General features: G+C 44.4%; 1 protein-coding gene across 1 annotated transcript in view; it reads right to left on the bottom strand.

Moving 5' to 3' along the window:
* Positions 1-26,415, bottom strand: part of TBC1D9 (TBC1 domain family member 9) — a 125,863-nt gene that overhangs the window by 30,053 nt on the left and 69,395 nt on the right. The window contains exons 4-11 of the mRNA XM_002716945.5: positions 18,888-19,116; positions 18,209-18,470; positions 16,387-16,594; positions 12,362-12,568; positions 10,954-11,124; positions 10,234-10,384; positions 4,227-4,441; positions 1,132-1,249 (exon numbers count right to left, since the gene is read on the bottom strand). Of these exons, the coding sequence (XP_002716991.1) occupies positions 1,132-1,249; positions 4,227-4,441; positions 10,234-10,384; positions 10,954-11,124; positions 12,362-12,568; positions 16,387-16,594; positions 18,209-18,470; positions 18,888-19,116 (1,561 nt within the window). The remainder of the gene's footprint in view (positions 1-1,131; positions 1,250-4,226; positions 4,442-10,233; positions 10,385-10,953; positions 11,125-12,361; positions 12,569-16,386; positions 16,595-18,208; positions 18,471-18,887; positions 19,117-26,415) is intronic.

The following is a 26,415-nucleotide window of genomic DNA, read 5'->3' as shown; positions in this document are numbered from 1 at the left end:
TGCAGCAGGGGTGACAACGCACAGGGACACGGGCTGACCAACGATCCTTTCTCACTCAAGGAGCCAGTCCAGTGGCTTGGCTCTGATACTCCACCGCACCGTTACTGCTGGCACAGCACTCTGATCCTTTCTGTTTGGCTCCTCCTATGCTACTGGACCAAGCTGTCAACACAGCTCAGCCACCATATTAGTGCTTTCTGGGCTTTTCCTGTCCCTAGGGTAATATGACAACTATAAGGATTGCTGAAAAAGTCAGTTTACAAAGTTTTCATGACCTATAATTAGTCATTTTGTTGGCAACGTAATGTTTGGTAAGGCATGAAATGTCTACCTTAGTACTTCCAAATACATATCGAAGCAGCTACCTTGGTAAATTCTAATTTATAAAAAAAATTGTTCTTCCAGATGCATGGTTACCATGCATGAATCTTTTTTTAAATAAGTGTTTTTAAAACTTAAAAAAAAATTCCAACCTTATATATTCATAGCAACCTTCTGCCATTTTTGGATAATGCATGTATTTGCAACCAATCAAATAAGTGTGTGGGGGTCTAGAATGCAGACAGAACACAGAGGGAAGCGTGGATCACACGTTACACTATGCTAGCGATGAAAAGCCTGTCCTGCCAAAGTCTGATAATGGAGGAATTATAAGGAGTAATAACAATCATTTTTTTCAAATGTTCAAAATTATTGTTAGCTTTGTAATGAAACCAATTCCAAAAATACATTAGAAACTTAGATTTGGACAAACCTTTATACGCTATTTTCAATACTCCTGATGGCTGGGTTTTGCTCTGTTTTGTTTTTGGATACCTCTGCTTTCCACAGGTGCTATTCTCTTCATTAAAGAAAGTTTTGGCCAAGCATCTTTACCAGTCCGTTGGCAGCGCTCACTAGTTACAGAGTGACAGGGACACCACGTGCATCCTAAGGACTCTGACAGTGGTGCCCCTGCGTCCTCTTGAACTCTGCTGCGTGGGCTCCTGTATTTCCTGCCCCTGTCTTCATTCATGCCCTCCCTTTCCATTCTGTTAAACTGGAGTCCCCTGCACCTCTTCTGGTGACTGGTGACCCAAACAGTGTCCAGCTGATGAGATCTAGGCTAGGCTGTCAGCCACCCCCACGTACCAACAACCCTGGTGTTGTAGTAGTCCGGGAGCATGCGCTCACACAGAGCCACCAGCAGCCAGAAAGCTTCCTCCTCTTTGGCATAAAGAAGGAGCACTGATGTGACGATATTCATGGCCTAAAGGAAAGACAAAGGATCTCATCAAACATATTTAAAAATATACACCATTTGCTAACCTAAAAAAAAAAAAATCACAGTTATTCTCAGAAAAGCTAGGAAACGGCTGCTGTAAAAGGCCACGGAAGGATTTTCAGGCTCTACCCACAAACCCACTCTCTGGGTCCCAGCTGCTTCCAAGTTTGGTTTTGTTTATGGTCTTTAAAAATGTAAATGCCAGGCATTCCTGAGAGAGTAACCCTTAAGGGTCTTCTGGAGCCCTCCTATTTGCACAGACAAACTCTGGGTCAAAAGCCTTACCCAAAGGCAATTTGACAAAGCTTTCAACCTGTTAACATCTCTCTGTAGTCTTAATGGTAATTCAGCCAGGTAGGTGTTTCCTTTCAGTCTTCCATAACAATAATAAGTAATAACATAATCTTCCATAATGCAAGTGCACAGGGCTCCAGGATCTCCTCAGAAAACCAGGAAGCCTTTCAAAGCTGCAGTCTTTCCTCATCCATTACTTCTACTCACATAAAAATGGTAGTGATAGGTAACTGTCATTTAAATGCCAAAGTAGCCTTTCTTTATTAACAGACATTACTAGACAGCTCCTGAGCGTTCAACCGCTCAAGTACTTTAATCGTCCTTTTAATTAAAAACAGAAGATCAAAAGATAAATATGCACTCTATCATATTAGAAGCCAACTAACTCTTGTAGTTCTTTTGATCTTTTAGAAAGCAGAAACTGCTCATCAGGCTTGTACAATATAAATTTCAAAAAGGGAATTTTAGTCTCTAATAGGCTCTTTGCTGTAGGGCTTAATATTTTCCCGAGTGAAATTATTATTAAATTTCCACTTGAGAATTAATCCAGTCCATGACCACAGAAGATGTGATCTGGGGAGGGTCCACTCTGCCACAGGCTCTGCTCTGGACTAGGTCATTAGGGGTGGGAGTGGGGATGGGGAGACGCAGAGCTGAAATGTTGGTGTCAGAGAGGAAAAAACCGAAGACATAAAGGTTAATTCATCAATTCAGGGGGTATATTAGATTCAGCACTATCAAAAATATAAATACTGTGGTACAGGGAGGCAGGTTTGTGTTTCCATAGGAGGTAGACAGGTGTTTGGGTGTATGTGTGTATGAGGTAGACAGGTACGGGTGTGTCTGTGTGTGCATGCATGTGTGTGTATGTGTTTAGCAGTAGGAGTTAAACTTCTTTTAGCTTTTAGCGGGATGGTCAGGGATGGCCTCTCTGAAGATGTAGACTGAATTTAAGGTCAAATTATGATTAAGTATCCCAAATTGTGGCAATATGTACCAGTAGAAGAAATGATTTTAGTTGCCTTGTGGGCAACATTTTTTTTTAGCAAGTTAAGCATTTCTTCTTTTTCTTTATTTAAAGATTTTTATTTATTTATTTGACAGGTAGAGCTACAGACAGTGAGAGAGAGAGACAGAGAGAAAGGTCTTCCTTCTGTTGGTTCACTCCCCAAATGGCTGCAACAGCCGGAGCTGTGCCGATCCGAAGCCAGGAGCCAGATGCCTCTTTCCGGTATCCCATGTGGGTGCAGGGGCCCAAGGACCTGGGCCATCCTCCACTGCTATCCTAGGCCATAGCAGAGAGCTGGACTGGAAGAGCAGCAACCGGGACTAGAACCCGGTGCCCATATGGGATGCCAGCACCGCAGGTGGAGGACTAACCTAGTGTGCCACCGAGCCAGCCCCAAGCATTTCTCTTTCTTTCTTTCTTTTTCTTTCTTTTTTTTTTTTTTTTTGACAGGCAGAGTGAGACAGGACAGTGAGAGAGAGAGAGAGACAGAGAGAAAGGTCTTCCTTTTCTGTTGGTTCACCCCTCAATGGCCGTCCTGGCCAGCGTGCTGCGACTGGCGCACCTCGCTGATCCGAAGCCGGGAGCCAGGTTCTTCTCCTGGTCTCCCACGGGGTGCAGGGCCCAAGGACTTGGGCCATCCTCCACTGCACTCCCGGGCCACAGCAGAGAGCTGGGCTGGAAGAGGGGCAACCGGGACAGAATCTGGTGCCCTGACCGGGACTAGAACCCGGTGTGCCGGCGCCGCAGGCAGAGGATTAGCCTATTGAGCCGAGGCGCTGGCCTCCCAAGCATTTCTTTTAATGTGTATTAAAATATGATCCTACAGGGCCAGGCACGATGGCACAGGTGGGTTAAGCAGCTTCTTGGGTCATCTGCATCCCATACTGGAATGCCAGTTTGAGTCCCAGCTAGTCTGCTTCAATACAGCCCCCTGCTAATGTGCCTGGGAAGTAGCAGATGATTGCTCAAGTACTGGGGTCCCTGCTACCCATGTGAGAGACCTGGATAGATGTCCTGGCTCTTGGAGTTGGTCTGGCCCAGGCCTGGCTGTTGCAGCCACTTGGGAGTAAACCAGTGATTGGAAGATCTCCTGCTCTCTTTCAAATAAATAAGTAAATCTCTACAAATTATCACAAGTAGCATACAAATATAAAGCTGTATTCCTGAGGATGCTGTTGCTTAAAAGGATGCAAAAGAGGTGCATTGCAGCATCTACGAAGAAAGGCCAGATGCTGGGGGTGGGGTGAGGGGTGAATCAGAGTGACCCGATGGATCACTCACAGGTCACCCAGCTAGGCATTGGCAGACCACAAAGGGTGTTCGTGTCTCCTGGCTCCTTGCTCAGTGCAGTGCTTCTCAACCCAAGCTGGTTTTGCTCTTAGGGGATTTTAGCAATGTCTGGAGACACTTTTGATTGTCACCACTGGGAAGCTCTACCGGCATCTGGTGGGTGGGAGCCAGAAATGTTACTGAAGATGCCACAAAGCACAGGACAGCTCCATGACAAAGAATCATCTGGTCCGCAGGTCCACAGCACTTGAGACATCCTGGTGCGGGGAGAGGTTCACTGACGATAAAGCTTGCCTTCGCATTTCTGACTGGCTAATGAAGCAATGTGATTTTGTTTTTTGAAGCATATAAAATATGTACGACGTTCACCTGGCAGTATCCTATGTTGGGATTCCGGAAGGCATAAGCTGTTAAGACCCTCCTCAGAGCAGCAATGCCCATTTCATTCTGGAATGCTGGGTGCTCTGGGAGGGAGCGGTGTAGATCCCTCTCAATCTCCTCTGTGGCGAGATTATACTTCCCCATGGACTTCTCCACCAGGTCTTCATAGTAGCCGGGATGGGTGGCCTTCTCATTGATGGCACCTGGGAAACATCCAACAGACACAGTGTAAGTAAGTAGAAGCCCCGTCCTCAGGCCTGCAAAACCACAAACTGCCCACTGAACCTCCTCCCCTTCCTGCTCATCCAAAGAAACTTGAGACTATGGAGTCACACCAGTGTGCTGTTTCCTTTACAACTAAGCGGGTACATTTGCTTGTGGCCTCCTTTCCTATTTAAGCTCCATGGTGAGCTGGCTACTTACACATCTCCTCGGGGGGGGGGGGGGGGGGATTTGGGGTAGCAGTTAAGCCTCTGCTGGAGATGCCCACATCTCTCATATCAGAGTGCACTGGTCCAAGACCTGATTCCACTCCCAACTCCAGCTTCCTGCTAATGCAGACCTTGGGAGACCACAGTGATGGCTCAAGTAGTTGGGTCCTTGCCAACTTGGAAGAACCTAGATTAAGTTCCTGGCACCTAGCTTCTGTCTGGCCCTGATCAGGCAATTGTGGGCATTTGGGGAGTGAACCAGTAGATAGCAGATCTCTCCAACTCTATCTTTATCTCTTTCTCTGCCTCTCAAATAAATAATAGTAATAAACATTCTTAAAATCTCCTAAGGTAAAGGTTTCCAAGGTGTAAAACTCTCCCAGGGAATTTCCACCGAGAGTCCTGGGGAGCTGCTTTGGAGTAGAGGAGGGGAGGCGACGAAGGAAGCCAGGCTGAGACCTCGCCCATCTCATTACTTCTTTCCAACACAACCGCGTTGCTTTTCTTCCTAAGATTTAACTTGAAACAGGAGGTTGCTTCTCAAAATAAGTTTGAAAACTGTGCTAAAATGTTGGCTGTGAAGGATTTAAATAGCCATATGGAAGAGTAGGAGGAGGCTGCAGAATACTGGGACAGATTTCTTCAAACGCAGGCAGCTGTGAGGGTATCCCCAGTGAAGGTGAGCTGCAGGGATCGATGGGAACTGCTGGGTGGTGGGGAGGGGCCTGGGGAGTTGGGCTGAGAATCACTGGTTTCAGATATTTGCATTTTAACATTCTTGAAGAGAGGAAAAAACCTGTGCAAATACTAAAGTATAAATATAAATAAAATTATACTGTTGTAGGGAATACCGAATATTCACATGCAGAATAATGAAACTGGGTCATCTCCCACCAGACACCAAGATCAGCAGAAAATAGAACAAAGACTTAAATAAAGACCTATGCTCTAAAACTGCTTGAAGAAAACAGAGAAAAATTGCTCCTTGATGATGATATAGGCAATGCACCAACTGCACAAACAGCAAAAGCAAAAAAATAAACAAGTAGGATTACAGGCAATGACAAAGCTTTTGCACAGACAACAGTCAACAGAATGAAAAACCAACCTACAGAATGGGAAATAAAATTGTATATTTGATAAGGTGTTAATATCCAAAATATATAAGAATTCATACAATGACAACAAAAAATGATTATCACTACTCATCAGGGAGATCAACACCACAGTGGGAAAAAAACAAATGAGTTCATTAAGGCTGCAGGATATGAGATCAATTTACAAAAATATGGTGTATACCTATCTATGCTGGCCATGAACAATTGAAAGTGAAAGAAGAAAAACAATTCCATTTACAACAGCATCAAAAAATAAAATATATAGGAACGCGGAGAAAGAAAGAAATGAAGGAACTGTTAAATCTTGAACACTACAAGCTACAAAGCATTGTTGAAAGAAATTAGCAAAGACCTAAATAAATGGAAAGACACTGTGTGTCCATGAGATGAGAGCTTAATGTTAAGATAGAAAATCTTCAGCTTGAGCTACAGATCCAACACAAAGCCTACCAAGATCCCAGTTGTTCTTTTTGCAAAAATTAACTAGCTGATCCTACAACTCATAGGAAAATGTAGAGGACCCAAAATAGCAAAAACAATCTTGGAAAAGCACAAAGTCAGAGGGCCCACACTTCTCAATTCTAAAATTTACTATAGTGATCAAGACACGGTAGTACCAACGTAACGACAGACACGTAAATCAAGGGACTATACTATAATTGAGAATCCAGAAATAAGCCTTCACATTTTTGTTCCCTTTGACAGGGGTGTTAAGACAACTCAACAGGGAAAGACAGTCCTGCCAACAGACAATGCTGAGACAACTAAACATGCACACAGAAAAGAATGAATCCAGACCATTACTTCACACTACATAACATGACTAACTCACTGGGGCTGGGGTTGTCACAGAGAGGGTTAAAGTCACCACCTGCAATGCCAGTATCCCATAGAAGCACTGGTTCTAGTCCTGGCTGCTCCACTTTCAATCCAGCTCCCTGCTAATGTTCCTGGAAAAGCAGCAGTAGGTGGCCCAAGTCTTTGGACCATTGCTGCCACCTGGGAGACCTGGATGCCATTTCTGGCTCCTGCCTTTGGCCTGGCCTAGCCTTAATCATCACAGCCACGTGGGCAGTGAGTCAATGGATGGATGATCTCCGTCTCTGTCTCTGCCTCTCTCTGTCACTGCCTTTCAAACAAATAAATCTTTAAAATAAAATAACAAAACGCATCAATGACCTAAATATACAAGCTAAAACTATGAGAAGTATAACTCTTCTTGCCACGAGAGTACGGTGACCCTCCCATTCCCCCAAAAGAGATAAATTGTAAAATCAAAATCTTTTTCTTCTTCAAACAATATTAAGACAGTGAAAAGGCAGCCCACAAAAAGAAAAAAAAAAAAAAAAGAGGATTTTTAAAATATGAACTTGGATCTAAAGATATGTTTAAAAACTTACAACTCAATAATTAGGACCAATAACTCAATTAAAAATATCAAAGGATCTAAAGAGACATTTCTATAAAGAAGATACACAAATGGCCAACAAATACATTAAAAAAAATGCTCAACATCATTAGCCACCAGAGAAATGCAAATCAAAATCAGAATGAGCTATCACATAACATCTGCTAGGATGACTAGGATAAAAAGACATTAAGTGCTGATGAAGATGTGTAGAAATTGAACTGCCCACACATTGCTGCTGGAAATGTGAAACAGTGCAGCTGCACTTTCATAAAAGGTTAAACATGGGGGCCAGCATTCAGCGTAGCAGCAGGTGAGATGCCCATCAGTATCTGGCTCCTGCTCCCAATTCTAGCTCCTGCTAATTCATATCCTGGAAGGCAGCCGGTGATGAAGACTCAACTGGTTGGGTCCCTGACACCCATGTAGGGGACCTGGATTAAGTTCAAGCCCCTGGCGTTAGCATGGGCCACCTCCTGTTGTTGTGAGCATTTGGGGAGTAAACCAGCATACAGGAAGTCTGTCTGTCTGTCTGTCTCTATGTTTCTGCATCTCAAATAAAGCTTCTAAAATTTTTTTTAAAAAAGTTAAATATAGACTTATCGTATGTGCCAGAATTTTCACTCCAAGGTATATACATACTCAAGAGAAATGAAAATACATGTCTAAAAATTTGCATATGAATGTTCATGGCAGCATTATAAATGACAGCCAAAAACTGTAAACAAATTAAATGTTCATCAACTGACGGATGAAAAATATGTAGCATATACAAACAATGGTGTATTTGGTCATTAAAAGGAATAAAATCCTCATATACCCTACAACAAGGCTGAACCTTGAAAACACTATTCAAAGCAAAAGAAGCCAGTTACAAAAAACTATATATTGTATGATTCTGTTTATATGAAAGACCAGAGTACACAAAACTACAAGCATAGAGCATAGATTAGTGGCTGCGTAAAGCTAAAAGGGGGCCTGAGGAGAAAGAGAGAATGACTGATAAAGGGTGCAGGGTATTTTGGGGGGAGGAGGTGATGGATGTCAACATTCCAAAATCAACTACAGTGAGTGTTGCACAGTACTATGAATACGTGGGAAAAAAAACAGAACTATATATCTTAAATGGTGAACTATGAATTATACCTTAATAAAGCTTTTATAAAAAGTAAGCACAAACTATATATGCATTGGGCATAACTTGTATTTCAGTTTAAACTAGGGACCCCAAGATCACTCAGCTGGCCCAGTCTCCATGGTCCCAGAGAAAGCCAGCCTTATCACCCACACCTGCCCTGGAAGAGGTATCCTGGTCGACAGCAACATAACGGAAGACTGGCTTTTGTTCTGTTCTCCCACGAAGTATCCTGGGATTTCCTGCCAACTGACCTGCACTTTACTTTGGCGGGCACAATGAATCCAGGTCTTGGCACAGTGGCTATCAGGGTCATGAAAGACAAATGGGGCCCAAGCAGGGTGTCCCTACCAAGAGCTAGATGTCCATCACGGGCCAGCTGGCTTCTACGTGAATCCCACCCATGGGTGTGGAAATACGGGCTCGGTCATCCATGCAGAAGGCGGTTACAGCCTACAGCACCCTCCGGCCTCACACAGCCCATTGCTGCAAAAGGAGGTACTGGGAGGAACACTAAGTGCAGCAGGGCTGTGGGCTGCTGATGGACACTGGTTTCCTGGTCTGGTTTGGAGTTTTGTTTTCATCTAAAATGTAGCTGTAAATAACTTCTAATTTGAATAAGGAGGATGAAAATGTAATTTTTCATTTACTCCGTCAGCGATCTGAGCTGGGTTGTCAAGGTGACTAGTTCACCAAGCGGGAGGGAGATGAGAAGATTGGATGGTAATGATCTTGGGTCTGATTTGTAATTAGAGATGAGTTGATTCAAATATGAGTTTCTAAATCAGGAACTATGGATGGTCTACTTAAGGAAAAGGAAAAAAGAAGACATGTAAATGACAGAACCAACTGGCTTTATATAAAACAGATCATATTTAAAGATTCTATCCCCCCTCCTTTCAAGACATTTATACATTTCATTATGGGCAACCTTACTATTCATATCTATATTTAGAAAGTTTTTTTTAAAGAGTTTTTTAAAGAGTTTGCTGTTAAATATGGTAACTTCTTTTAATTTAATTTTTTAATGTAAAAGGGTTTAATAATAGCATTTTTGGACAGGTCACTTTAGGTTCAATCAAAGTATTCACATAAGCCTATGTAAAATGATTGTAGTGCAATTGATTGGTGTAGTAAGTTAAAGGCTGGTGAAGTCCAAAGGAACGCTCTGACGACTGCGATAGAAAAGCTCCCTGGGATACACGGGAAGCTATGCGATGGGAGGAAACAGTGCTGGACTTAGCTGAAGGACCTCTGCTCTCCATAGCAGGGTTCACATTTGGATCCAAGAGGGTTATGGGTTACGTATAGGCATGTTTGTCACAGACACGAGGACACATTTCTTTCTGTCCCTCCTGCATCTTCAGTTTTGAATTACAAGGTACAGTCTGAGAAGGCTGCTGGTACAGACTCTGGCCTCACTGCCAGGGCTCCAGTGATGGCCAGCGACCTCTGGAGGCAGCAGGTGCCGAGCACTGGGCTTTCCTCTCCCTTTCCCACGTCCTCTCACTGCCCCTCCCAACACTGGCTCTGACAACGTGCAACACTGTCAATGAGGTTGACATAAATGGGAAAGGAAAAAAGAGAACTCCTTAGATCAAAAAATAAAAAAATAAAAAAAGACACTCTCTTACTCTTGGTTCTCTTTTTTTCCTAAACAGCCTTATTCTTCAATGAAAGCGGTTATGAGAACTCAAGGGATGATGGCGTCAGCGTTCGGACTGTCTAATAGTAAACAGTACTTCTATGAAAGGAAGAATAACTGAGGGACTTTCAAATCTGGGAAGGAAGTTTTCATTCTCAACTGGGAATTTGCCTACTTGAAAAGAACCCGTGATGCATGATCAAAGGCACAAAGGAAGCTGTGGGGTCCCAGTGCTCCCACCCCAGGCCCGGGCCACACCTGAGAGGAGCAGCCAGAGCTCGCCACGCATGCTTTCCGGGATGCCCTTCAACACGAGTTCCCGTGTTTTCTCTGTGCGGTACATGCAGATCCCTTGCCCGTATTCAGCAAAGTGAATCTTCCAGGCTTGCTCCTTCAGAAACTCTTTGGCCTGGAAGACATAATGAAACATTACTACATCCCAAAGTATTTCAAGGCTGGTAAGGAGAGCAGTGATACGCAGTCAGACATCTTCCCCTGTTGAACCAAAGGGTCGAGTTTTATACTGAACACATGAGGACAAACCCCAGATTTTCTGGAGTTCCTTCCCAATTTCACAAACCCATCATAACCTGCAGTTCTTCTTACGAAGATTTCTGACCTAGAGTCAGAATCCTACTTACCTGAGACGGAGCAGTAGGATATCAATTATATTTATAGCTATATGTCTTTATCTATAAGTAAATTGATATGGTTTAAATGAAGACTAAGAAACTAGTTATTTGTTGTTTAGCTTAGACAACAGTTAAAAAAACAACATGAGTCACCCATACCCTTTGTAACTCTTGCCCTTCCATGAAGCTACTATGAAATTTAATGCTGTATGTAAACAAAATCTTATTCATTTATAAGAATATCTCCACTTACATAGATATTTATGAGCTCCCTTGTATTAAAATATGTTTTTCAATGGCACTGTTCTAATATAGAAAGTACTGGGGACGAGTCAGAAGCACCCACCAATTTGGGGTTGAATTCCTCAGGAGACCGCCGCCGATACATGGTCATCAGAGTCTGTGTGGCTGTGGGGACGCTGTTGCCATTGAGGTTGAACTGTCGCTCTCCATCAGCATCAGAGCTGGTACTTCTCTGGGGGCTGGAGGAGACGAGGCTGCTGGGCCGAGAATACACCTGTTGATGCACAGAGGAACAAGACATTGGAAGGTAACGGAATGTAGTTCTTCAACGTGCTCTCTGCAGACATCAACAGCTGTCATGCTTTTCAAGATGTTTCTTGCTATGGGAAAAAACAGGAGAGGCACAGCAAGTCAACATTTTGGCAGGCATAAGACAGGTGCATGGTTCATGGGTTCATAGGCTGTAGTGCATCAAGGCTCAAGAGTTTCCTCTATTTTAGATGCATTTTTGTAACAAAGTGGTGGGCTATTTGTCTTTCTGATTTGCAAGTATGCAAAACGTAATATAGTTGATTCAGAAGCTAATAGACTGCCTCATCTACTCTCTATTCGTAGCTTCTGGTGCCTCAAAGTGTCCACAGAAGGGATGTTACATGTGAGCTTACCATCAATTTTTTTTTTAAGATTTATTTATTTGAAAATCAGTTACAGACAGAGAGAGAAAGAGAGAGAGAATCTTCCATCTTCTAGTTCACTCCCCAGATGGCCACAGTGGAAAGGACTGGGGCAAGCTGAAGCCAGGAACCAGGAAGTCTCATAGGGGTCTCTTATGTGGGTGGCAGAGGCCCAAACACTTGAGCCATCTTCCACAGCTTTTCCCAGGCCATTAGCAGGGAGCTGGATCAGAAGTGGAGCAGTTTGGACACAAACTGGTGCCCATATGAGATACCAGTGTCACCGGTGGCATCTTTACCTGCTGTGCCACAAAACTGGCCCAAGAGTTTACCATTTTTAAAACATGATTTAGTTAACAGCAACTTGCTTTAGCACTTCAGCTAGTCGCTTATCTTCTCAGAGCTCAGTTTCCCTGGATGCTGGTCTACTACCTAACTCAAAAGGGGCACCACATATATTTTACCATAATAAAGTCACCATAATGATGTTGCATTTCAGGCTTGAGACTTCATTTGGTGACCTCTGTACCATTCCCAACAGTATCACTACTTGGATAAGATTCACTTGTTATCTAAGTGGGAAAAAAATACTTAATAATTTCTTAGCTTTAAAATGAGAGGATTAGGCCAGATGATCCGTAGGATTCCATTGAGCTCTACAATGCCAAATACAAATCCCTTGAGATTTTAAATGACATACTGCTCTGGGCATCAGGATACATAGTTTATCTTAGCACAGAAGCAAAGCTTGAAGATCAAACAAAATAGACAATGAAAGGACTTCTCTCGGGCACAGTAACAGGACAAACCATAACACCTCTGGTGTCTTCCACAGACCTCATCATCTGAACTGTTGTAGCTTCCTGCAAACTCTTTGTCCGAGTATATTTTGGAAGTTGTTTGCTGCAGGAAATCAGAGATCCTCTGCACTAGAAAGTCTCTGTCTCTCAAGTTGGCAAACAGAAAGGTCATCCTGTTCCTCGTGCTGATGGACAAAGGACTCGGGAGGACACTGGAGCTGTCTGCCTTTTCTACAATTGTCACCTGGAAAGAGACATGAAAACAAAAGCGTAAGTCCCCGAGAGTTACCCAGCCGCAGCCTACAAGCAGCACTAAAGAAGGATCACAGCACTTTTATGACTCTGGAGAAAACTCACAGTTTATTCAGGCAAATTGAGATTCTTTGACTTTTCCAATAAAATAAAACAGCTCATAACAAATCACAACTGGAGTCTGTACCAGAGCTGGAATAATCTTGCTGGATTTTCTAAATCAGTGATTCTATACTTGGAGGGATTTTGCCCCCCAGGAGACGTGCTGCGACATCTGGAGGCATTTTTGGTTGCTACAAATAGAAGGCATCTAATAGCTACTACCAGCCAGGAAGGCTGCTAAGCATTCTACAGTGCACAGGACGTTCTTCCCATTCCCAGTAATAAATCTGGCCTCCAATGTCAATTGTATCAGATGGGAAACCTTTCTACAAAGGTAGCCTGTGATTTTCATTAAAATTTCATGGATCCATGAGAAAGAGGACTCCCGGCTGCTGCACTGTCCGTCTGAGACAAGACAGCCCAGGCACCGGCTCCTCTCACCAGGCTTGGTGTAGGATGGCTCTCCCAACACTGCCAGGCCCCAAAGAGTCTCCTGTAGACTCCAGTCCTTTGCAGCCAAAGTTTCAAAGGCTCAGTTCCTGAAGAGATGTGCTATAAACACTTCTTCAACACAACCTCAACTGCAGTAGCAGACTGTGTGCGTGTGTGTGTGTGTGTGTGTGTGTGTGTACACTAACGTCTACCACACTGGGAGAAAAGGAAAGAGAGACATCTGCTTTAGCTCTGAACCAAGGTTGTAGAATGGCTGTTTCTAAAAGGATTCTCACTAACTAGAAGCCAGGATAAACGCATTAACACTTTTTTCTTTAGCACATTAGGAAAGAATCTCAGCAAGCACTAAACAAACGGTTTATTTACAACAGCACTGTCTGGAAGTCTAAAGCTAAGTCTCTTTTCCTCCCTTCCTTTCTATCCACGAGCAGTCTAGACAGATTCAACGGTAGCCTATACATTTTCATATGATATATATTTTCTCTGAGGTTTAATTTTAAGAAGTTTTCACCCTCTCAAGGCCTGGAAACCTGTTCAAGCAGCCTGAAAGGTTGCATGGCATCAAGTGTCAAAGAGGACGGCTGGGCTCCAAACAGGAAACATGGCAGGGTTTGATGTCCACTCTGCTGACTGTGTGTGTGATTAAAATACATAATTATAAGCACAAATGTACATTCAAATTAATACTTGCAATATGTGGACCTACATATAAAAGGATTTTACTCTAATGCAAACAAACAAAAAATAGACAGAGAAATGGAAAAAGTATCAAACTCATTTTCATGAAGAAAATTTTCCCAGGATACTTAAGCACGTGTTCAATGATGATCATTTTTAAAAGATCCACAAAAGCTCTTTTATTGATATCTAATTGTTGTTGCTTCCTTCTTTTAAAAAAATATTTATTTATTTATTTGAAAGGCAGAGTTAAAGATAGAGAGAGACAGAGAGAGAGAGAGGGAGTAAGCTATTTTCCATCTACTGTTTCATTCTCCAAATGGCTGCAACAGCTGGGGCTGGGCCAGGCCAAAGCCCAGAATCTGGACTCCCCCAGGTCTCTCACATGGGTGGCAGGGGCCCTAGTACTTAGGCCATCTTCCACTGCTTTCCCAGGAGCATTAGCAGGGAGCTGGATTGGAAGTGGAACAGCCAGGACTCAAGATGACACCCATATGCTATGCTGGTGTTACAGGCGCTGGCTTAACTTGCTATGCCACAATGCTGAGCCCTATTTTTTGCTGGTTCTTTTGGTCATCAGACAGATAAGTTAAAATTTTGTGTCTAACTCACAGATAGCTAAGTAGATCCTGATAAAGTCAAATTGAAAAAAGGAATTTCTCCAGCTAGATCATTAATATAGAAGCAGAAAGCCCCCATGCAACACATGTAAAAGCTCACATGGGTTACAACATAATTTTCACTGACAAGGGAGGTCCAGGAGAACTGTATTACACAATTTTATGGCATCAGGAAAGGAGAGCAGCTACATTAGGGTTCTCTATAATTCTATTTTTCCATATTTTTCATTACCAATTTGGGCTATAAAATAGACTAGGATTTAATCCAATAACGGTGTTTAGTATTGAATATTTATGAGGCAATTTATAATAAAAAGAAATAAAGAAACTTCCCTTGGAATTTCTAGCTAATGAGGAGCCTAATTGAATCACTTTATCCTCCTGCTTTGCTTCCCCAGGAATGTCCTCAAAATCTACAGCAACACGATTCTGAACCAACACTTAGCGTCTGCTGATTTGGTCTACCTTAAGCTGACATGCGGAATACACAATCAGTCTGCAAAAAGTTCATGAAAAACAGGTTTTCTGTGCAAAAAAAATTTTGAGATCCATGCATTGTTTTTTCATGTGACGGATTTTCTGTGAACTTTTTGAAGACCCTATGTATGTTGCCACTCTCCATTTAATAAATAAGTATGGCTTATTTATTAAAAAAAAAAAAGGGTAAAGCAACAGTTGTTGCTCGACACAATCCCAAGGACAGCCATTCCTTGTAGGATGTGTGATGTGTGTTTCATGGAAGATTCTGGGGATCCCTCGGTTTAACTCAGTTCCTAAGGGCACCCTGTCCATGGTGAGAACACTAGTCACACAGACCCCATTGGACAGCTTTTCTGACTTCACTGTTGCCCAAGGGTCATAAAAGGTGCCTTACGTGTTTTACTTCCTTTTTTTTTTTTTTTTTTTTTTTTTTGACAGGCAGAGTTAGACAGTGAAAGAGAGACAGAGAGAGAAAGGTCTTCCTTCCACTGGTTCACCCCCAAAATAGCTGCCATGGCCGGCGCACTGCGCCTATCTGAAGCCAGGAGCCAGGCGCTTCCTCCCGGTCTCCCATGTGGGTGCAGGGCCCAAGCACTTGAGCCATCCTCCACTGCCCTCCCGAGCCACAGCAGAGAGCTGGCCTGGAAGAGGAGCAACCGGTAAGCACTTTACTTCTTCCCAGGCAGGCAATCAGCACAGCCAGCCTGAACACTGGGCTCTCTGACTCACAACCTGCACCTCTTCCCGTAGCCTACACTGTCCTTGGCCTGGGAGATGAGTATTTTCACCATGTTTCCTAGTCTCCTACTTGAGGCTTTCACATGTCAGGGCCTCACTGACCCTGGAGCTATCACCCAGCGGGTGCCAGCTGATTCCTAAATAACAGCTTTCAGCTTTCGTAAGCAAGCCAGCAAATCCAGGGCCCACAGCCCAGCAGCCTCTTTTACTATAAGGACTTCATACCCAGGGCCACGATTCCTCGATCCAAACATCCCAGGGCAGGTAGTACACAGCTAGGACAGCCGCTATGCTCAGAGCCTACCAAAGTTTTCCAAACCAGCCAGTCGTAAGCCTGCTGACCCTGCCTACCCGTCACATCCCTCCGAAATCACAACAATGGAGCTTGCCCATTTTCCTGCACTCCCTCTGCGTCCTGATGGACCTGGGAGCTGCCCTGTGTGGCCCTGCATGGAGCACGGCTTGCCCTCTCCCTTTGGGACCTGCAGCACAACAATCATCCCCTGATCTACCGGCCTGAATCACAGTAAAATCTGCACTGCAAAACACCAGGCTGCTCTGAACAGGGAGATCTCACAGGTGCTGCAGGCACTTACAGCAGAGACAACTGATGAAAAGCAGGTGCCACCAGGAACGATAAACACTGATGGTTAAAAGTCAACCAATTGCTGGGAAAAAGAAACATTTCTGGTGCAAGTAGAAAAGTACTGTAAATGAAACCTTCACAAAACATCATTACCTCCCGCAGTGGGATTATGAGGCTACATAAATTCTCCTCCTTGCTGGTAAAGCAGATGTAATTTGTGGACACAAACATCTGCCCCGAAATGTGCATTTTGTTAAACGGAGTCCACAGGGTGCAGTCTGTGTGGCCGTCTAATTTTTCATCTTTGGGTAGCCGGAAAAGCGCACGGTATCTCTCACTCTTGGCCCTGGCATCCAGATCACTGAAAAGCAAGAATAATGATTTAGCTCACTCAAGAAAACTTGCAATCCCTTCTAAATGATGGAGCTACAGAGAGACAGAGCTTCCCTCGGCCTGTCATTCCCCTCCCCATCATGGTAGGCTCACCCCTACCTTCTTAACTTTATATTGGAGTTCAAATCAACCTAATGACCAAACAGGACAACAAAATCACCTTAATATACTTAGGTCCCTTGTATGGCCAGTTTACAATTACTCCCTATCTATATATAGATAGTAAAGAATCTTAGAAAAATTAGACTTGAACAAGAAGCTCCCTTTTCTAACAGAGTACATGTACTCTCAAGAAGAGCCACCTTTGGGGTCAGTTTGCAGCCTCGGCTGGGTCTTCTGCTGCTACCACGCTCTCAGCAGGGAGTATTATCTCCCTGCTCACCATGGCAGCCGTCTACACTTCCGTCCTCAAGCTTCTGCCCCCTCCTCGGCCTCTTGACAATTGGATTCCTGGCTTCACAGAGCAAAGAGAGACCTAATACCAGGCTTCCTCCAACTCCCTCCCTTCTGTCTCCAGAATTACCTCCATCCTCACCTACCCCTGGCTCCCCTTCCTGTTCCAAAGGAAGAGGCACCAACACAATATGTCTCTTTTCCATGCTCTGCAAGATAATATTTTTAGTCATTTTCTTACAGCTTGACCTCTAAGCTCCCTCTTGCCCCCACACTTACCCTCCCCAACAAACTCTTTTCATCAGTCTCCTCCATCTAATCCTATGTCCAAATCATTCCAATTGAAAAAAAAAAGAAAAGCAATAAAGAAAGCACCCTCTATCCTTCGCCACTGAATTCCTTGAAAAGGCAGCCTATACTTGCCTGTCTGTTGCCCTTCACTTGCTATTTACCCCACTGCAATAGCAGCAGTGGAAATGTCACAAATTAGCAAAGGCATCTTGGTTACAAGGACTTCTTCTCAGACTCCAGCTACTACCTGCACACTCCAACGATTTCCAACTGCCTTTCTCTTCCTGGACCAATCTCCATTTAGTCATCCTCCAGGCAACTCAACACAGTCAAGGCTGAGCGATCGCAGTCCTGGACACGCTCGTCCTCCTTTCGGTCCTCGCCTCAGTGAAGGCCAATTCCACCCAACCCTGGCGAGGGCATCAGCTTTCCTCTCATCCTCTCTCTAGCTCGACTTCCGCATCCAGATCCCCGCTTCTCTGCGCCTCTCCTCAGCCAGGCCCTGCCACTTCTAGAGGTGACGGTAAGCGATGGGCATGATTTTCTTCTGTGCTTTCCCCTTGTGTATCCCCTAACCATGTTCCTTCCTCTGCCTGAAATCCACACCCTCTGGTAGCTGAATGGGTGACTTCCACTAACTTCTCCAGGCTCAGCTCGGCAGAGCTAACCATTGCCTATGTGTGCACCCCTAGCTCTCGGTTCTGAGGACCAGAGGAGTTCCCATCACACTGTGCTGGGACTGGTCACACTCGTCTCACTTACTAAACGTGCAGTGTCTCACATGGGCTTTTCAGTTTTGCAGCCATACCCAGAATTGTTCAGAAAAGACAACTGAATAAAACAGAGGAAGGGCTCCTTGCTTCTTGAATTTGTGAGGCCCAAACTTCCTCTCACTCACCGTTTGAGAGCCGACACTTTTTTGGGAGATTTCTTTTTCAGTTTGGGCAAGGACCGATCTTGTTCAAAGCCCTCATTGTCTAGCAGCTGCCTCATGGCGATGTTGGCGAGTTGCTCCATTAACTTGAAGGTCTCATTGATGTTGAGGAACACGGAGAAGAAATGTTCGCTGGACCGCGTGCTCACTTTGATCACGTCGGGCAGAAGCAGCGTGGCGTTCTTCTCCAGCTGCGTGATGTCCACCCATCGGATTACCAGCTTGGCTGAGCACAGGGAGAGGCTGGGTCAGGTCCTGACTCCTGCAAAGCCTTTCCAGACAGTGCAAGCTCACAACCCCATTCCCACTGCTGAATTTCAGAACCCATATTCATTACCTGGTTGGTGAGTTTTAGGGGACAAGTTTGGACTGCACATAGTCTGAGTTCAGAATTATTACAGACTTCAGTCTAAGTGTGCTGAACTAATTATACCTCTAGTGAATCTTTATATTATACAAGGACCAATTTCTTTATAGATACTGAACTGAAAATCATTGAATCTTCTTGTTCAATAGTCAAAAATAGTATTAGCTTAGCTGTAACTACAGAATGGGTTTTGAATATTTTGATATGGTTTATGAGTTCAGAGCAAACCTCCAAAGAACTTCCCAAAGCTCCCCTCTGAAATTCTTGTGGCCTTACCTTCCCTTCCCATGAGAAAAGAATAAAAGCAAAGGTGATTAATACTGAGGTACATCCACCCCTGGCGAGGCACCTTCCCCTTCCAGTAGCTGCAAGAGTAATAGTTGACGAGCTTCTCTTCCTCAGGCATCCCAAACAGCCGATGGAACTTCACGATGGCTTCCTTGAACTTCTCTGTGTCATCATCTTCCTTTACATCATTGATTTTGTTATACTCTGCAATGATGCCCTAGTCAGGGGTAAAACACAAAGCATGCAACTTGCATTAATGAGACCAGAACTGAACATGTTAGGGAGGAAAAAAAAAAAACAATTTCTAAAGCTAGAATTTGACAAAAACAAAGATAAATACTATTCAAAGGCAAACCCCCAAATACTAACCCACTCAGCGAGTAATATTTGCATATTAAAAGATTTTCAAAGGGACAACACAGATGTTATTGGTTATCAGTGTTATTTGTTTTATTAAGTTCATTTGGAATGAAGCCCCTAGCTTCACTTTAGAAATGGGGAGACAAAGATTTTGTGGCTCTATTGTTTTTTACTAAGCCCGTCATGATAAAGTTATTCCAAAGGATGACTTAGGTCTTTTTTCAAATTCAACCAAAATTCATCATGAATGGACTACAGAAGACAGACCAAAGGTGTCACTAACTGACGCTTGCCACAGACCCACAGTCTCGGGGCCATTTGTTGGGGCACCTGGAGAAAAGGAAAAAGTAGTCATTTTGAGCAGAAAAGGGATGACTATGACATTTTAAAAAATCCTGTATCTGATACAGATACCTGATACAGATACAGGATTTGGGAACAGCTGGACAAGAAATATTTGTCTAGCAAGCAATGGCTTAATTTACTGTTCAAACATTATAGCAACTTGAGAAGTCACTCATTATTACCTATTTCCTGTAAAATTCCCCAAAAATTGGCTTCTACTTAGCTGTTAACAGAAAATTCTTCCTCGAATTCCTTTTGTCACTTTTCTAAAAATGTATGCTTTTTAATTTTTATTTATTTACTTCCAGAGCAAACACCAAAAGGCAGTCAGAAAGAGAGACAGAGAGACGATCTTGCATCCATTGATACACTCCCCAAATATCTACAATGACCATGGATTAACCAGGTCAAAGATGGGAGCCTGGAACTCAATCTGGGTCACTTGCACAGGTGGCAGCCATTACCTGCTACCTCGTGAAGAGCAGCTATGACCTGTGCACATTAGCAGGAAGCTGAATCAGATATGGAGGAGCTGAGACTCACAGCAGGCATTCTGAGGGATGCAGACATCTCAAGCAGAATTTGAGCACTGTAGTCAAACCACTCACCCCTGGACTCTTTTGACTCTGCTCATCAAACCCTTCCCACCTCGTCTACATCTTCTCTAATCTCAAGGTAGCTTTGGAAAAGCATGGCCTTTAAAGCATGGATATTTGGGGTTCAAGTCCCAGTAGTATTACTGTACATCTGTGTGACCTTGGATGGCCTCTCCAATCCTCCTGGACAAGACGGAGTCCTCCAGTTCCCATGGATCAAGAATCCCACCACACTCTAAGTCCAGTTTAGTTCCAGCCTCCTTGTGAACATTCTCTCAATTACGGTTCTTTGGCCCCACATTACGTCTTGCTGTTTGTGTATGCGTTACGTATCAAAATTATTTCCTGAACTTGATGTCCACTTGTTGGGCCTCTAGCCTTGCTGTCAGCAGCTGGAATGGGGAGGGATGACAGGAGGAAGGGCACTAGTCCACAGTCATTACCATTCAATTCTAGTTAAAACAAACGCATGACAGTAAACAGAGGGTTTTCCCACACAGATGCAACCCTAGGACAAGTCTTCAATCTATCCTAACAGGAACCATCCCTAGGTCCCTCTCCAGAGTCCAGGATTCACTACACTAACTTGCCAGCTGGCCTCCCATCAAGACTCTGAGCACTGTGTGTGTGGCCGCTTTCCAAAATATAAATCCATTGCATCCACACCAGAAAAACTTCTGTAGGCCATCAACGACAGAGGAAAGAATGACCACATTGGACCTCATGCCATACATCATTTCTCCTCCCACTGTCCAAGCCAACCTTTCCAGGTTTGGCATAACACATTCCTACGAAACTAAGCCAACCCTGAATGAAGTCTGAGCTTTCCTATCTCCATTCTCCCTCTTATTCTCTCTCTCTCTCTCAAAGATTTACTTATTTATTTATTTGAAAGGGAGAGAGAGAGAGACCCATCCACTGGTTCACTCCCCTAAAAAAGCCACAGTGGCTGTGATTGGGCCAGGATGTAGCTGGGAGTCTGGAACTCCATCCAGGTCTCCCACATGGGTTCAGCGGCCCAAGCACTGGGGCCATCTCCTACTGCTTTCCCAGGTGAATCAGCAGTGAGCCTGATCAGAAATGGAGCAGCCAGGACACTAACTGGCACCCACTTGGGATGCCAGAATTCAAGGGGCGGGCAATGTATCAAGTTAAGCCACTGCCTGTGACACTAGCATCCCATATGAGTACCAGTTCAAGTTTCAGCTGCTTCACTTCTGACCCAGCTCCCTGCTAAGGTGCCTGGAAAAGCAGCAGAAGATGGCCCAAGTACCTGTGATCCTGCCACTCACATGGGAGACACTGATGGAGTTCCAGGCTCCTGGCTTTGGCCTGCTGCAGTCCCAAGCAGCTGCTGCCATTTGAGGAGTGAACCAGCTAATGGAAGACCTCTCTCTCCATAACTCTTTCAAATAAATAAACCTTAAATAAAAAAATTCGAATACACTGTCATGAATTCAAATATACTGTCAATATACACCAAGGTCGATTAAAAATGTTTTTTAACTACTGAAAATTTTAGTCTACATTTGGCAATCTATACCAAAGAGAAAAAAACACAACCTGCAAGAAGAGTTCTATGAGCAAAATGTTAACTGTGTTGTTGTTGTTGTTGTGTCTGCCTTCCACTAGCCCTGAAGGAAAGCCGACTTCTAGAAAGAGAGGGATGGTGAGTCACTTAAGGTGTATTCACTTATGCAAACAACGTCAAAAAATTATGCAATGTTCAGTTAAGAACTAGTCAGTGACTAAAAAGCAGAGTACAAAATTATATATACAGTAAGAATGTTGTTATTATAAATATGCATATTAGAAATCCAGAAAGAAATACACAAAATGTGATATATGGTGTTTAGAATATGGTTGTCTCTGTAGTTAATTATTCCATTTATAATTTATAAAAGTTAATTAGATTTCAAAACAAATAAGCCTGTTGGTTCCCTTAATTACTGGACAATCTGAGAAGGTTTAAGCCATTCATTTGCACATGAATGGCATTTTTCACACATAATTGCATTAATAGCAATTCCCTCCTTATAATTGGCTTCAAGGGAATTAAATCTGACATTCTTGGTATAATGCAAACAGCAAGAAGAATTGCTATTTGACATAATTGGCGCTTTATTTACATCTTGATTTATTTCTCCTGCCGACTGTCACTTCTAAGCTCTGGGTTCTTCCTAGAACTCTTTATTTCTGCCCCTGTCCCAGGAATGACAGTGTGTGAGCACTGGCAAGGGGTCTGAGAAGCAGAAGAGGACCTGGCTGAGAGGATGCTCCCAGTCCCTCCCCAAGCACTGCTCCCTCTCCCACCTGCCTCGCACAGGCCCACGGTGGGTACCCTCAGACTCTCTTCATTTACATGAACTTCATGTCTTAGAAAAAAAATAAGGAGGCCGGCTCCGCAGCTCACTAGGCTAATCCTCCGCCTTGCAGCGCCGGCACACCGGGTTCTAGTCCTGGTCGGGGCACCGGATTCTGTCCCGGCTGCCCCTCTTCCAGGCCAGCTCTCTGCTGTGGCCAGGGAGTGCAGTGGAGGATGGCCCAAGTGCTTGGGCCCTGCACCCCATGGGAGACCAGGAGAAGCACCTGGCTCCTGCCTTCGGATCAGCGTGGTGCGCTGGCCACAGCACGCCGGCCGCGGCGGCCATTGGAGGGTGAACCAACGGCAAAGGAAGACCTTTTTCTCTGTCTCTCTCTCTCACTGTCCACTCTGCCTGTCAAAAAATAAAAAAATAAAAAAATAAGGATGCAATAAAATCTGGTTTTATCAAAGAAACAGCTCTCCACATTACAAGAATAGGTGTCGTTAGGAAGCTGCCACACCCGCCTAGGAGCCTCATCTCCAAGCTGGCCCTTTCTAGCACCTCTGGATCCCTTCCTTAGCTTTTTGCCACTCTTCTAGCTTCTTTAGTAGGCATGGAGCAGAAACCAAAAGCATACTCCTGAAGCAATAACACAATGTTCATTTTGATGGGTAAGGGGAGGGAGAAAAGTGAGGCTGGTATCATTGCATTGCTTCTGGACTGCTCGATCCTCATCATTTTATTTGATTCAATTATAATACAGCTCTTGGGGGTAGGTGTTAATCATTGCCCCAGCAATGCTTACGTCACTGCTTGAGAAGCCTGGATCTCATAATGCAGTGCCTGGGTTCAAATCCTGGCTCTGCTCCCAAGCCTGGCTTCCTGGTAATGCACTCTCTGGGAAGCAGCAGGTGATTGCTCCAATAGTTGAATCCCTGCTACCCCAGTGGGAGACACAAACTGAGCTCCTAGCTCCTGGTTTCCACTTGTCCAGTGTTGGCCATTGCTGATATTTGGGAAGCAAATCAGCGTGGATAGGAGCTATCTCCATCTGTCTCTTCCCCTCCCTCCTTCCCTCCCTCCCTCCCTCCCTCCCCCCCTTCCTTCCTTCCTTCCTTTCCTGACTTATTTATTTATTTATTTATTTATTTATTGGAAAGGCAGAGTTACAGAGAGGCAGAGGCAGAGAGAGAGAGAGAGACCTTCCATCTGCTGGTTCACTCCTCAAGTGGCCACAACAGCCAGAGCTCAGCCGATCTGAAGCCAGGAGTCAGAAACTTCTTCCAGGTCTCCCACGTGGGTGCAGGGGCCCAAACACTTAGGCCATCTTATACTGCTTTCCCAGGCCACAGCAGAAAACTGGATCAGAAGTGGAACAGCTGGGACTCAAACCAGTGCCCATAAGGGATGTCGGCACTGTAGGCAGCAGCTTTACTTGTCACACCACAGTGCTGGCCTCCGTCTGAGTCTGTTTCAAATAAACAATGCTGGGATGGAGAAAGAATCTAAAACTGAAAGCAAACTGAACCAAGTGGGAGAAGCAGGGTAGGAGATGAGTCTGGGACATCCTGTTCTACCACAAGCAAGGAAGTACTCTCAGTATATAAACAAACAAGCAAGCAAGCACGCACAAGTACAAAGGAAGCAATCCGCAGGACAGCTGGGGTAGACCAAGTACAAAAACACTAGGTCCAACAAGGAAATAGAAGCAACCCCAAAAACATGGGAATCCATGAGTCTCTGTCATTTAAAAAGAAAACAAGTAAAGAAATGGGGGAAGGGATTTTATTTACAGTCAGATAATAGTCACTAACTGTGTGGGAGACCACTGGAGCTGGAAAATTACTTTAATAAAATTGATTTTTTGGCCGGCGCTGTGGCTCACTAGGCTAATCCTCCACCTGTGGCGTCAGCACACCGGGTTCTAGTCCCGGTTGGGGCGCCGGATTCTGTCCTGGTTGCCCCTCTTCCAGGCCAGCTCTCTGCTGTGGCCCGGAAAGGCAGTGGAGGATGGCCCAAGACTTTGGGCCCTACACCCACATGGGAGATCAGGAGGAAGTACCTGGCTCCTGGCTTCAGATAGGCACAGCGTGCAAGCCCTGGTGGCCATCTAGGGGGTGAACCAATGGAAAAAGGAAGACTTTTCTCTCTGTCTCTCTCTCTCACTGCCTAACTCTGCCTGTCAAAAAAAAATAAAAATGATTTTTTAAGCCATCCCAGCCAAAGCTCATCCAAACAAACACATCATCAATGGATGCTAAATCAACAGGGAACTTTAAATAGGAGCAAGAAGATATTTGTGTTGTCTTAAGCTGTTTTCCTACAGAAAACTATGTATTATTTGAAAGGATAAAATTAGCAGCTCTGCTGTAGAGAAACTGGGTAACACCTTGAGGGGCAGGTACGTATCAGGTGCCTGGAAAAAGGTGCCTTCAGACAAAGGATCGCTTTATGTTGTATTCCATCCAGGAATGCATAACCTGAATCAAATCATATGGGACAGAACCCAAAACAAAAAGTGTCATATTAAGAAAACAGAACTTTTTTGGAGGTTTTTTGTTTTGTTTTTTAGATTTACGTATGTATGTATGTACGTAAGACAGAGTTAGGGAGGGAGAGAGAGATCTTCCATCTGCTGGTTCACCCCCCAGGCTGAGCCAGTCCAAAGCCAGGAGCCAGGTACCAGGAACTTCCTCCAGGCCTCCCACATGGGTGCAGTGGTTCAAGCACATGGGCCATCCTCCATCGCCTTCCCAGGCACATTAGCAAGGAGCTGGATTGGAAGTGGAATAGCTGGGACTTCAACTGGTGCCCATATAGGATGCTGCCTTTGCAGGTGGTGGCTTTACCAGTTATACCACAACACTGGCCCCCAGAACTCTGTATTTCAAAAACAACAATGTTGGGGGTGGCATTGTGGTACAGTCAGTTAAGCCTCTCCTGCAATGCTGACATTCCATATAAGTGCTGCTCCACTCCCAATCCACCTCCCTACTAATGTGCCTGGGAAGGCAACCAAAGATGGCTCAAGTGCTTGGGCCCCTGCCACACACGTGAGACCTGGATGGAATTCCAGGTTCCTGGCTTCAGCCTGGTCCAAATCCTGGCTGCTGTGGCTATTTTGGGAGTAAATCAATGGATGGAAGATGTTTCTCTTTCTCTCTCTAGAGCTATCTGTGCGCACATGTACACGCTCTCGCTCTGATACTGCCTTTCAAATAAATAATTTTTTTAAAAAAAAAACCTCAAAACAAAAACCTTTTACCATTAATGTCATAAAAGACAAGGAAAGGCTACGGAAAGTTGCAGATTGAGAGAGACTACAGAAATTAAACTAAATGCAATATTAACCTAGACTGCATCCTACACTCGAGTGAAAAAAAAAAGATGCTAAAAAGAGTATACTTTTTTTTTTTTTTTTTTTTTTTTTTTTTTATTATTTTTTTTATTTTTTGACAGGCAGAGTGGACAGTGAGAGAGAGAGACAGAGAGAAAGGTCTTCCTTTGCCGTTGGTTCACCCTCCAATGGCCGCCGCGGCCGGCGCGCTGCGGCCGGCGCACCGCGCTGATCCGATGGCAGGAGCCAGGAGCCAGGTGCTTTTCCTGGTCTCCCATGGGGTGCAGGGCCCAAGCACCTGGGCCATCCTCCACTGCACTCCCTGGCCACAGCAGAGGGCTGGCCTGGAAGAGGGGCAACCGGGACAGAATCCGGCGCCCCGACCGGGACTAGAACCCGGTGTGCCGGCGCCGCTAGGCGGAGGATTAGCCTACTGAGCCGCGGCGCCGGCCAAAAAGAGTATACTTGAGCCAATTAACAAAATTGGAAAATGTGCCCAATAGTAGAGTCTAGTATTAGGGTTAAATTTAGATACAACACTAAATATTGCAGTTGGCAACTGCGTGTTATTA

Source organism: Oryctolagus cuniculus, chromosome 8 (genome assembly GCF_964237555.1).
Source record: "Oryctolagus cuniculus chromosome 8, mOryCun1.1, whole genome shotgun sequence".
Lineage (NCBI taxonomy): Eukaryota > Metazoa > Chordata > Mammalia > Lagomorpha > Leporidae > Oryctolagus > Oryctolagus cuniculus.
This window is presented reverse-complemented; position numbering and strand designations above follow the sequence as displayed.